Here is a 13,043-nt window from a genome sequence, read left to right as displayed (position 1 = left end):
TGTGGTTTGGGGTCAAGGAGCCCTTCGACCTCCTGCTCAGTGGCCTAGAAGATACGGCTGTGACGACTGTAATGGAGCCAGTGCTACGAGGCCCAGACTGCCCTGGGGAGCCGGGCAGTCTAGAGGGTACAGTCTGTCTTTTCAGGACAACATTAAGTGGACCGTGGACTGTGGACTGTGGACTGTGGGCCGTGGACCGTGGGCCGCTCGTATGCACACCACCCTGGACCACACCCACCCTTCGGGGTTTGGGAATTTCTCTGGGAAGCATCTGGGGCTCCAAATAGCCCCGTTCCTGGGGCCCCTTCCTTCAGTCCATGACCCCCGTCAGTGTGAGGACCACTAGCCAACCTGTAAAACATTCAAACATCTTGCTCTCCTTGGTTCTTTTTCTCTATGTGCTTGCTGATCCACAGCGTCTGTGCTGCATAGTTTAGAGTTTGAGAAATTAGCAGCAACCTTCCCCAAGATGAGGCTTTTGCCGCATGATTTTTTTCTGAATGAATCAGGGCAAGATGCTTTTCAATGGCTGACATTTTACCCAGAATCCATAAAACAGCTGTTAGCTGTTATCAACTCTATTTTTAAGTAATGTTAAATCATAAGGCCCATAGGATCATCTTTATTCAAAGAAACCAATTAAAATTGTATTAACTTTGTGTTCAAAAAATAAAAAAAAATTAAAAATTAAAAAAAAGAAAGATATCCCTAGAACATGTGCTAAAAGTGATCCGTCTAAGGCTAGTAAGGGGTGGCTCGATATATTTAAGAAAAGAAGTGTTTGTTTATTGATTAAACAGTACATTAAACATGTACTGTATAAAAGAAAGGTTAAAACGGAATCAATCTGTGGGTTGGGAACAGATTAATTCAATTTACATTATTTCTAATGGGAAAAATGATTCCGTTTTCAAACAAATAGCTTCTCCGACAGCCTTCCAGAATGAATTAAGTTCAAGAATCAAGGTTCCACTGTACATATAGCATTTGCTTTGTGCCAAGAACTACAGTAAGCACTTGATAAATATTAACTCGTGTTATCCTTGTCTCTTCGGCATAATTCCAAAATGCTAAAGGGAAGAGACCAGATCTTAGGCTTATGCTAGTTCATTCCATAAGCTGAGCTAATGGTGGATGTTCAAGTTTGTAAACTAACAGCAATATTTATAGTATGTATTGCCATCTCCAACACGATAGCATTGTGTTTGTAAACCAAAAACAGACTTTATAATTTCTTCCCAGTTTCTCATTTCCATAGGCTTTTTATTGAGAGCCTACTGTGTGCCAAGCACTTTATTAAGGGTAGACACATGCAAAAATCAAAAACAGTCTGAGTAAAACCATCTACTGCTAATACTCTGTCCTCTGACAGTTGTTGCTTGAGAAAGTCTGAAAGGAAACTGGTGAACACACACATACCTGAAAGTCCAATCTGATGCCCTAAGATGGTCGAGTACAGATGGGTGACATTGCGAGAGTACCCTCCAAAGGGTTTGAGTGGGTCCAGGGTGAGGGTGATTGCAACTGAGATGTTAACTGGGCCTGAATCCTCCAATGTCTGTGGGGACTGGGTGGACACTCTGGCCTGCCCGCTGGTCATTGTGCTTTCCGGAGTTGTGGTGTCATTTGTGAGATGCTTTAATGTTTCATTCTCTGATACACACAAGTCCAAATCATTAAACCGCAACAGAAAAGTATTCCAATCCTTCCGAAAATGAAACAGAGAGAAAAAAGCGTGAGCAGTCTGAAAGTGCTGCCATGACCCTCGAGGTCGCATCACACAGTGGGGACACCAGGTTCAGAGTCAATCTTTTACAATAACAGAGACAATAAAGCCATTCAGCCTCTTGCACTGCCACAATAGTGTGGTTTTCCAAACCACTCTCATATTCATAACCGAAAATATGAATTCTTCATTGGCATGAGATATTAAACTGTGGGAAACTTATTCAAGAAAATATGTAAGAAACTTATTCAAGAAAATATGTAAGAAAACAAAACAGTATATTATACTTACAGAAAATTATTCAGCCTCAGAAATAAACATGAAAAGAAAGCTTGAACAAAAGTAGTAAAACATTAAAAGCATTAATCTAAACTCATTTAGCAGTTGCAATTAGTTTTGTGTGTGTGTGTATTTTAAATAAGGCTTCCTCAAAAGGTCAATTTTAGCCCCAGCTGGTTTGGCTCAGTGGACAGAGCTTTGGCCCACAGATTGAAGGGTCCCAGGTTTGATTCCGGTCAAGGGCATTTACCTCAGTTGCAGGCCTGAGGCAACCAATCTATGTTTCTCTCTGTCTTTCCCCTCCATTCTCTCTAAAAATCAATGCAAAAATAAAAAAAAATTTTTTTTTAAAAGGTCAATTCTATACACCTTGCCTTCTCTCGAGAATGTGAAACCAAGTAAATACCAATACATGGGATTTTTTCCCCCCTTGTCACGGACTTGGGATGCTACCTTAGAACAGAAACAATTTCCAAAGGGAGAAAAAAAGAAAAAGATGTTTTCAGGCTTCCCTTAATATCTACACCCTGTATTAATGGTTTAAATCATAAGCAGTTTTAAAAACACAGACAGCTTATTATGTCATGGTTAAACTGATATCAACATAGTAAAGTACCCATCAGGATTTACTTTAATTTTAGCAGAAACAGCAACAACAAACCTAACCAAGGTTGTGACATTCTCCCAGGCAACATTCGTCTACAAAAAGTTGCCAAATGTGAAGACAAACCAAGTGACACCTCCAATTACACTTATACTAGCATTAATTAAATGCCATTTGAGCAATCCCCAAGCATTCAAGCGAGTCTACCTCTAGAACATCAGTAAATCAGTATATGGCATTTAGTAAGATTACAACTGGATGTATCAAATTACTTTTTCCCTAACACAGTGGTCGGCAAACTCATTAGTCAACAGAGCCAAATATCAACAGTACAACGACTGAAATTTCTTTTGAGAGCCAAATTTTTTAAACTTAAATTATATAGGTAGGTACATTGTTATTAACTTAATGAGGGTACTCCTAAGTTGGACTTAGCTAAAAACATCCTCATTTTATAATAATAAAGCCACCAACACAAAATAATTACAATTCTTAAATCTATGCCAAAAATACCTGTAAGATTTGCAGCTGGTTGGAAAAATACAGGCAACTTTATGCTTCGAGTAGGTACTTTTGCCACCCGCGCGCTTTGCGGACGCGACTAGTACTAACCACTGCACAATGAGACTCCTGATTGACTGGCTCACTCAACTTGTGCATGAATCGCACGAGCCTCCCGCGCTGCGTATCCCGCGGCCCGCCTGCACCGCGTCTCCCGTCACCCGACCGACCCGACACCCCCAACTTCTTCTAATGCCACTTCTTCAAAAAAGACTCACCCAGGCTGAAAACCGACTTCTGCGCATGGGCCACGAAGTTTCAATCGCATGTACGTGCGCCCGCACGTGGTATTTTGTGGAAGAGCCACACTCAAGGGGCCAAAGAGCCGCATGTGGCTCGTGAGCCGCAGTTTGCCGGCCACTGCCCTAACACCTACATTCTAGTGTCATCCCTTCATACTCCAGACACAAGGAAACTAAAGTCCAGTGCAAATTACCACTTTCTAATTCCACAGTTGAAGGCAGAATCAGAGTTAAGTTTCCTAACTCACAGACCCAAACTCTTTCCATATACCTAGGATCCTCACTTGAAAATAAATCACTAAATTAATCATAGCCAAAGTTCTGCAGCATCTGGCAATGCTTTCCTGTAGAGCTCCATTCCATTTTAAAGTCTGCCAAAGCCAATGTCAGGCCCCACTTTGATTTAAGGGCTAATTTTCCAGGCAACATCTTAACCACTGGCCTTGGCTGAGTGTTCAACATAGTCTCCAGCTCTGAGAGGAAGCAATGCCAGTATACCGCAGAGCTGGGATTATGACTAGAATGTTCATTTCAGCCCGGTTGGTGTGGCTCAGTGGTTGAGTGACGACTTATGAACCAGGAAGTCACAGTTTAATTCCTGGTCAGGGCACGTGCCTGGGTTGTGAGCTCGATCCCCAGTGTGGGGCATGCAGGAGGCAGCTAATCAATGATTCATCACTGATGTTTCTCTCTCTCTCTCCCTCTCCCTTCCTCTCTGAAATCAATAAAAATATAGATATATTTTTTTAAATATATTTCTTTGATTTCAGAGAGGAAGGGAGGAGAGAGAGAGAGAAGCATCAATGATGAAAGAGAATCATTGATTGGCTGCCTCCTGCATACCCCCTACTGGGGATCGAGGCTGCCACCCAGGTATGTGCCCTTGGCCAGAATCGAACCTGGGACCCATCAGTCCGCAGGCTGACGCTCTATCCACTGAGCCAAGCCAGCTAGGGCTAGATATATTTTTTAAAAAAGAATGTTCGTTTCATAGGTACTGTGGGTATATCCTGTTTGCACAACCTTTAAAAATTCAGGCAGGGTCAGAGAAGAGGGAACATGAGCCAGGCAGTATGTCTCTTGTAAGAAACTCTTTGAAAGGGATTCATGGTGGAAATAGTTTAAATGTGTTACTTTAACTGTGTTAGGGAGCTCACATGTGAAGGTGGTCCCTCCACCTGAAAGGAATTAATCACTATGATCTAGAATGCCACAAAGCACAAGACAAAATAATGACCCCTATACACTGAGTAGAACTCTCCTCTCCTTCACAAGGCACACCCAGTACAGCAACAACGCAATTCTAGTCTCTACTCCCATGCCACTCCCAACAACAAACATACACAAGAAAAGTGTAAGAGGAGGCACTCAGGGAATCTACTAAGAGAAGAACAAATCTGTCCTAAAAGAAAACTTAACCACCAATAAATTCACCATATCATTAACTGAGCATAATTTCTAACAAGTAAAACAAATTTATTGATAGGTAATATTGTCATTCACCTCTATTAAACAAGAATTATTAACTTTTTGGTTTCTGACATGCAAAAATACACATCACTGTAAATCTGTGTTATGAGTGTTCACACAATTATGTATTAGATTAAGGATTAAAAGGCACTGTCCTAATAATTTTTTTTAAATTGACCAAAATGTAAAATCTAGAAGGTAAGTTTGTAAGCAAGAGAAGTTCTCCTTGATAAAAAAAAAGACAAACATATTTGGAAATAAGATCCCACTTTCTAATTTCTTGAAGATCCCTTCTTATCTATATAGTTAATAAAACTCCATGCTGATGATGATGTGGGCTTTAAAATAACAAATGTTTACAGTTGTTAAAAACTGCAATAAGCTAATTTCATAGGAATATAAACGAAGCTATTCTCTAGATTCGTTACAAACATTTTGCAAATATACTTTCCAAAATACATGATTCATTGCTGAAGTAGTCTAAGTGAAACTGGTAGCCTCATCTGAATCAATAACTATCTGAAAGGGAGATAAAGACAAAAAATTCTGTATACTGACCTTTCTCACTGGGATAAAAAGTCATAACCAAAGAAAAGGATGTGAAGAGCCCAAAGGGGTTATTCCCCTAGATAAGGTCCAGCCAGTCTGAAAGAACTTAGAATGTACCATACCTCCATATGTAATACTTTCAACAACAAAGATTTCTTTTAAAAAAAGACTATACTATACCTCTGCCATTCCCGGTGACTTAATCTCCTTGATTTTGAAGAAATAGCCCAAGGTCAGGAAAGCTATTGCCATGGCGCTCACACTGATCATAAAGACCACCAGGGGAGGCCGACTGCTGATGTATAGCTTCAGGTTCTCCAGGGGGTTGATGTTGAACATTATTCTGATTGTCCACCTGAAAGGAATTAATCAGAAGATACTGACTTGCCCAAAGAAAACCCATGATTTTCACTTTTTCCTTTCACGGTGTTCGGCGGGGGGGTCACTGGTACTTGAGAAATATTTGATCCGAAATTTTCAAAAGACTAGCAAGAAAAAACACATTAACTGTCATTTCCAAATGGTAACCTCTTGAAAGATAGGCATTCCCTTTCAGTTTAATCTTCTAATTATTCTATAAAGAATATTTGTTACTTCCATGTTACTTAAGGAAATATTTAAGTAGGTTAGTAATTTGACACAAATACATGCCAACACATTACAAAACTAAATTGAGGATGTTCTCATTTCCTACCACTGAAAGCTGAATACCATCTACTCAACACTGTACTGTTTACTGCTATACTCTTGTCCATTCCAGCACCAGGCATAGAGAGGCACTCAATAAATACCAAATTTCACCTTTATTTTAAATTGCATCTACTTGAAACCAAACTTTAACCCCCGCCCCCAATATATGAAGCTTTTATTCCATCTGTAAAATATTGCAAATAAGTGTGACAATTCACTCAGTATCTTGCTGTTTCTATAGCTGGACAACTTACATATTCATCAGCCTGTTGAACTGTTCCTTTTTCAGAAACATAGATACCATCCAAAAATTTTCTGATATCCTTGTTAACTGTTGTGACTTGCTGAATCAAAGCAGCTGATTTTGATACAAGTTCAATGTCATTTCCTTCAAGAATTAACTCATCTTTCCGGGCTTGAGATACTGAACAAGCAATGCTTTACCTCATCCAAATTCTTCCGATGTATTTTTTCGCCCCCAAAATTTCTGATTTCAAAAAGAGAATCATTCTCCTGAATAATGACACTGATGGGAAAGTGAAAGTACACCGGCCTTATAACAGAAGCCCAGTGGAACACCCTTGATCATGTTCTGTACATGACTGCAGACTGTACAAATTGTGGCCAGTTACTTTCTATTTCCTCACCATTTGTCAACCTAGAGCAGTGGTTCTCAACCTTGGCTGCACATTAGAATTACCTGGGAATCTTTTTAAAATCCTAATTTCTGGGCCTCATCCTCCAGAAATTCTGTTTCTTTGTTACTCATGTTGTTGCCCCACCCCATAACAAAGAAACAGAATTTCCGGAGGATGGGGCCCAGAAATCAGGATTTTAAAAAGATTCCCACGTGATTCTAATGTGCAGCCAAGGTTGAGAACCACTGACCTAGAGCCTCTTCTTTTTCTTTCCCAGGAGACAGAGTTCTACATTGATGTGATTCAAGTCCCTCTGAAGGGTGCCTCTGGGGCCTTCAGAGTGATGTCCACATATTCTGGGATGTTAACAGTTGATTGCTGAGAATGGTCTTTATCCTCGCAGTACATAAGAGCAAACCAAACTTCTTTATCCACCATTTAGATGTCTTTCTAGGTGAACTGCCTGAATCTTTACTATAAGATGTCTGTCGATTTCTTGTTAATGTTTAGGAGTCCCTTTTATATTCTGGAAACTGAGCATTTACCAACTTTATATGTTATACTATTCATCTGTGGATTTTCTTTAATATGGTTCATGGTATCTTTTGCCATATGAAAGGGTCTTGATTTTTTTAAAACAGTTTATAAGATCTAATTCACCTACCATACAATTCACAGATTTAAAGTACACAATTTAACTAACAGAATTGGGCAAACCATCACTATAATAAACTTTTGCACATTTTCATCATTTCATAAAAAAACCCATACCTTGTAGCAAATAACCCCTTATTTCTCCTAGCTCTCAAGCAACCACTAATGTACTTTCTGTCTCTATAGATTCGCCTATTCTGAACATTTCAAGTAAATGAAATCATACAATGTGATCTTTTGTGGCTAACCTCTTTCACTTAGCATTATGTTTTCAAGATTCATCCATGTAGCACATATCATTACTTCATTCTTATCTATTGCCAAAACTATTCCATTGTATGAAATATTTTATTTATTCATAAACATTTTGTTTATCCATGTCAAAATTTGGGGGATACAGCAAAAGTAGTAATAAGAGGGAAGCTTTAAAGCATTACAGGCCTATCTCAAGAAACAAAAATCACAAATAAATAACCTAGCATTTCACCTTAAAGAACTAGAAAAAGAAGAACAAATGAAGCCCAATGAAGAATATTCTTTGCTCTAGGTCATGACAACTTAATTTTAAACTCAAGGTTTGGAATGAGGAACCTAAAAAAAAAAAAAAAAAAAAAAAAAAATTACAGCAGAATTAAACTACATAGAGAACAAGACAATAGAAAAATTAATGCAACAAAGAGCTAGTTCTTTAAGAGGATTAATAAAATTGACAAACCTCTGACTAGACTCACTAAAGAAAAAAAAGACACAAAATCAGAAATGAAAGAGAAGTTACAACAGACACCACAGAAATAAAAAGGACTATACAAGATACTATGAAGGCTATATGCCACCAAATTTGATAACCTAGAAGAAATGGACAAGTTCTTTGAAATATATAACCTTTCTAGAATGAACCATGAAGAACTGGAAAATCTAAATAGACCAATTGACAGTAAAGAAATTGAAACATTCATTAAAGCATGTCAAAAAGTAAAGGACCATCTGGCTCCCACCAAAATGTAATACCTATCCTTCCTAAGATCTTCCAAATAATTGAAGAAGAGCAATACTTTCGAACCCATTTTATGAGGCCAATATTACCAATAGCAAAACCTGGCAAGGATCACACACACACACACACACACACACACACACACACACTACAGGCCCATATCTCTGATGAATGTAGATGCAAAGTCCTAAACAAAACACTATCAAACAGAACACAACAATACATTAAAAATACATCATGATCAACCACATTAACAAAGGATAAAAGTCACATGATCATATCAATGGATGCAGAAAAAGCATCTGACAAGACATAACATCCACTTATAGTTTAAAAACTCAATAAACTGGTATAAAAGGAAGGTACTTGACCATAATAAAAGCCATATATGATAAATCCTCAGCTAATATCGTATTCAATGGCAAAAAAAAACAAAAACAAACTGAAAGCTTTTCCTCTAAGATCAGGAACAAAACAAGGATGCATCCTCTCATCATTGTTATTCAACATACAGTACTGGAAGTCCTAGACAAAGCAATCAAGCAAGAGAAACAAATTTTTAAAAATACATCTAAATGAAGAAGTAAAACTGTCACTTTTTGCAGATGACATGATTCCCTAAATAGAAAACCCCAAAGACTCCACCAAAAAAAACCTATTAGAAACAATAAACAAATACAGTAAACTTGCAAGATACAAAATCAATGTACAAAAATCCATTGTTTTACTATAGACTAGACCCGTGGTTGGCAAACTGTGGCAAGCGAGCCACATGCAGCTCTTTGGCCCCTTGAGTGTGGCTCTTCCTAAGCCTTAGGAGTACCCTAATTAAGTTAATAACAATGTGCCTACCTATATAGTTTAAGTTTAAAAAATTTGGCTCTCAAAAGAAATTTCAATCGTACTATTGATATTTGGCTCTGTTAACTAATGAGTTTGCCGACCACTGGACTAGACTAACAATAAAATTTCAGAAATATAAATGAAAAAACAATTATATTTGCAATTGCAACCAAAAAAAGAATAAAATACCTAGGAATAAACAAAGAATGTGAAGGACCAATACACTGAAAAGTACAAAACACTGTTGAGAGAAACGGTTGAGAGAAACACTGTTGCAAATTCTAGCCTAGAGAATAAATAAAATCTACTTTCCTGTGCAAGGGAAAAAAAAGAAAGAAACACTGTTTAAGAAGACACAAAGAAATGGAAAGATACTGTGTTCAGTGATTGGATGAATCCACATAATGAAAATGGCCATATTACCAAGAACAATCTACAGATTTAATGCAATCCCCATAAAATCCCAATGGCATTTTCAAAGATATACAACAAAAAATCATCAAATTTGTACAGAACCACAAAAGACCCTGACGAGCCAAAGCAATCCTGAGAAAAAGAGCAAAGCCAGAGGCATCACAATTTTTGATTTCACGTTATACTACAAAGCTACAATAATGAAAACAGTATGGTATTAGCAGAAAAACAGACACAAAGACCAATGGAACAGAACTGAGAGAACCCAGAAATAAACTCACATGTATATAGACAACTAATTTTTCAAAAAGGAACCTAAAACATACAATGAAGAAAGCTGCTTCAATAAATGGTGTTGGGAAAATTGCAAAGCCATGTGCAAAAGAATGAAATTAGACTACTATTTGACACCATATACAAAAATTAACTCAAAATGGATCAAAGACCTAAATATAAGACCTGAAACAATAACATTCATATAAAAAAATCACTAAACTTGTGAATCTTTATCTCAGAGGATTTTATGAAGTTGACACCAAAGGCAAGGGAAGTAAAAGCAAAAATAAATGACTGGAACTATAACAAACTAAAAAGCTTCTACACAGCAAAATAAACTATCAACAAAACAAAAAGGAAACTAACTGAACAGGAGAAGGTATTTGCAAACATTACTTCTAATAAGCACCTAATATCCAAACTCTATATATATAAAAGGCTAAGCGACCAGCTGACCAGCTGACCAGCCAGTAGGTATGATGCACACTGATCACCAGGTGGCAGACACTCAACACAAGAGGTGCCAAGCTGCAGTGACTTGAAAGTGGTGGTTCTCGGGTGATGCACCTCGGAACTAAAAAGAAGAGAGACCAATTCCAGGGTGCGTCACCTGAGAACTGCCCTCTCACAATCCAGGACCCCTCAGGGGATGTCGGAGAGCTGGTTTGGGCCCGATCCCCACAGGCCAGACAGAGGGACTCATCTGCTGGAGGGACCCCCGCTCACTCCACAGATGCCCTTAGAGCCACGGCGCTACCCCACTGGGGCACTAGTATATAAATAATATCCATAAAGAACTCATACAACTAAACAATAAAACAAACAATCCAATTTAAAAGTGGGCAGAGGGCTTTTCTGTGCCAATAGGGCTCTTGCAAACATGGTGAACATTCCTAAAACCCACTAGACTTTCTGTAAGAGGTATGGCAAGCATCAACTGACAAAGTAACACAATACAAGAAGGGCAAGGATTCTCTCTCTGTATGCTCAGAGAAAACAGAGTTATGACAGGAAACAGAGTGGCTCTGGTGGGCAGACTAAGCCAGTTTTCAGCAAAAAGGATAAAACTGCAGAGGGTTGAATGCATTAAGCCCAACTGCAGATTTAAGAGAATGCTGGCTATTAAGAGATGCAAACACTTTGAACTGGGAGGAGATAGGAAGAGAAAGGGTCAAGTGGTCTAGTTCTAAGCTTCATATTTTGTTTTATTATGTGACAACAAAATCTATGTGCACTTTAAAAAAGGGGGACAGAGGACCTAGAAGACATACAACAGATATATGAAAGGTTGCTCAACTTCACTTGCTATAAGGGAAATGCAAATTTAAAAAATGAGATATATTGCCGAAACCGGTTTGGCTCAGTGGATAGAGCGTCGGCCTGCGGACTGAAAGGTCCCAGGTTCGATTCCGGTCAAGGGCATGTACCTGGGTTGCGGGCACATCCCCAGCAGGAGATGTGCAGGAGGCAGCTGATCGCTGTTTCTCTCTCATCGATGTTTCTAACTCTCTATCTCTCTTCCTTCCTCTCTGTGAAAAATCAATAAAATATATTAAAAAAAAATGAGATATCACCTCACAACTGTTAGAATGCCTACTATCAATAAGACAATAACAAGTGTTGGAAAGGTTATGGGGAAAAAAGAAACCCTCTTATATTGTTGTTCCTAAAAAATTAGGACTAGAATTAGCATATCCCCCAACAATCCCTCTTCTGGGTAGCTACCTGAAAATTTTAAAAACACTTATTTGTAAAGATATATGTACCCCTATGTTCACTGTAGCATTATTCGTGGTAGCTAAGACATGAAGCAACCTAAGTGTTCTTTGATGGATAATAGCATAAAAATGTGATACATATATATAATAGAATACTACTCAGCCATTAGAAAGGATGAAATAATGTCATTTTGTGACAATATGGCTGGGTCTTGAGAGTATCATCCTAAGCAAAGTAAGACAGAAAAGGACAAAAAACATATAATTTCATTTATATGTGGGATATAAAACAGAAAGCAACAAATTCTTAGTCACAGACAACAAACAGTATGGTGGTTACCAGAGAAGAGTATGGGAAGATTGGAGAGGGTAAAAGGGGTTAAATATATGGTGATGGAAGGAGACTAGGCTTGAAATGGTGACCACACAATGCAATATAAACATGATGTATTACAGAATTGTACACTTGAAACTTACATAATGTTATTAACCAATGCATCCCAATAAATTTTTTAAAAGAAAAAAATTATAACTACATGTGATGATGGATGTTAATTAGACTCCCTGTGATGATCATTCTGCAATATATACAAATATCAAATCATTATTTGTACACCTGAAATTAGTACGTCAACTATAGCTCTATTAAAAGATATTTAAGAAAACAAATCATAAAAAAAGAAAACAAATCATGAGCAATGACAAGACTAAGAGAACACTAAAAGTTCATTATGAAATCATATTTTAACAATCAAACTCAATTTAAAGACTGAGAGCTGTTTCAAAAAACAGGACCTCTAACCAAATAGCAAAGTTCAACTGGCAAATGACAGTACTTTGTACATTATCGCCACCAAAGGTTGTCATGTAGCCCCAGGACTACACTTAGGTATGTAATTATACTAGGTGTACCAATTAATAATTCGGATTTTTTTAATAGATGGAGTTACACATATGTTGATATATACGCGATTTGATATGTATGCTATTTTGTTGTATTAACAAACATCAAAATTTTATATATCAAATTTGTTGAAGGTGTTAACATCATAGAAATTTTTACACCTAAAAATGTCAAATTTCATGCCAAAAAAAGAGCATTTGCAGGAAGTTTTAATTCATTACTTTATTCTGAAGAAAAGTGCTGCCGAAAGTTATTGTATACTTCGGGAAGTTTATGGTGAACATGCTCCATCTCAAGATACTTGTGAACACTGGCTTAAACGCTTTAAAAGTGATGATTTCGATGTGAAAGACAAAGAACATCCAGGTCAACCGAAAAAGTTTGAAGACCAACAATTACAGGCATTATTGGATGAAGATGCGTGTCAAACTCAAAAACAACTTGCAGAAAGATTAAATGTTGCTCAGCAAATAATTTCCGA

General features: G+C 37.7%; 1 protein-coding gene across 2 annotated transcripts in view; it reads right to left on the bottom strand.

Moving 5' to 3' along the window:
- Positions 1–13,043, bottom strand: part of TMEM248 (transmembrane protein 248) — a 25,348-nt gene that overhangs the window by 8,220 nt on the left and 4,085 nt on the right. For both annotated transcript variants that reach the window (XM_006770848.2, XM_015568558.1), the window contains exons 2-3: positions 5,612–5,786; positions 1,420–1,705 (exon numbers count right to left, since the gene is read on the bottom strand). In XM_006770848.2, coding sequence (XP_006770911.1) covers positions 1,420–1,705; positions 5,612–5,770 — 445 coding nt within the window. In that variant the 5' untranslated portion in view covers positions 5,771–5,786. The remainder of the gene's footprint in view (positions 1–1,419; positions 1,706–5,611; positions 5,787–13,043) is intronic.

Source organism: Myotis davidii, unplaced genomic scaffold (assembly GCF_000327345.1).
Source record: "Myotis davidii unplaced genomic scaffold, ASM32734v1 scaffold424, whole genome shotgun sequence".
NCBI lineage: Eukaryota > Metazoa > Chordata > Mammalia > Chiroptera > Vespertilionidae > Myotis > Myotis davidii.
This window is presented reverse-complemented; position numbering and strand designations above follow the sequence as displayed.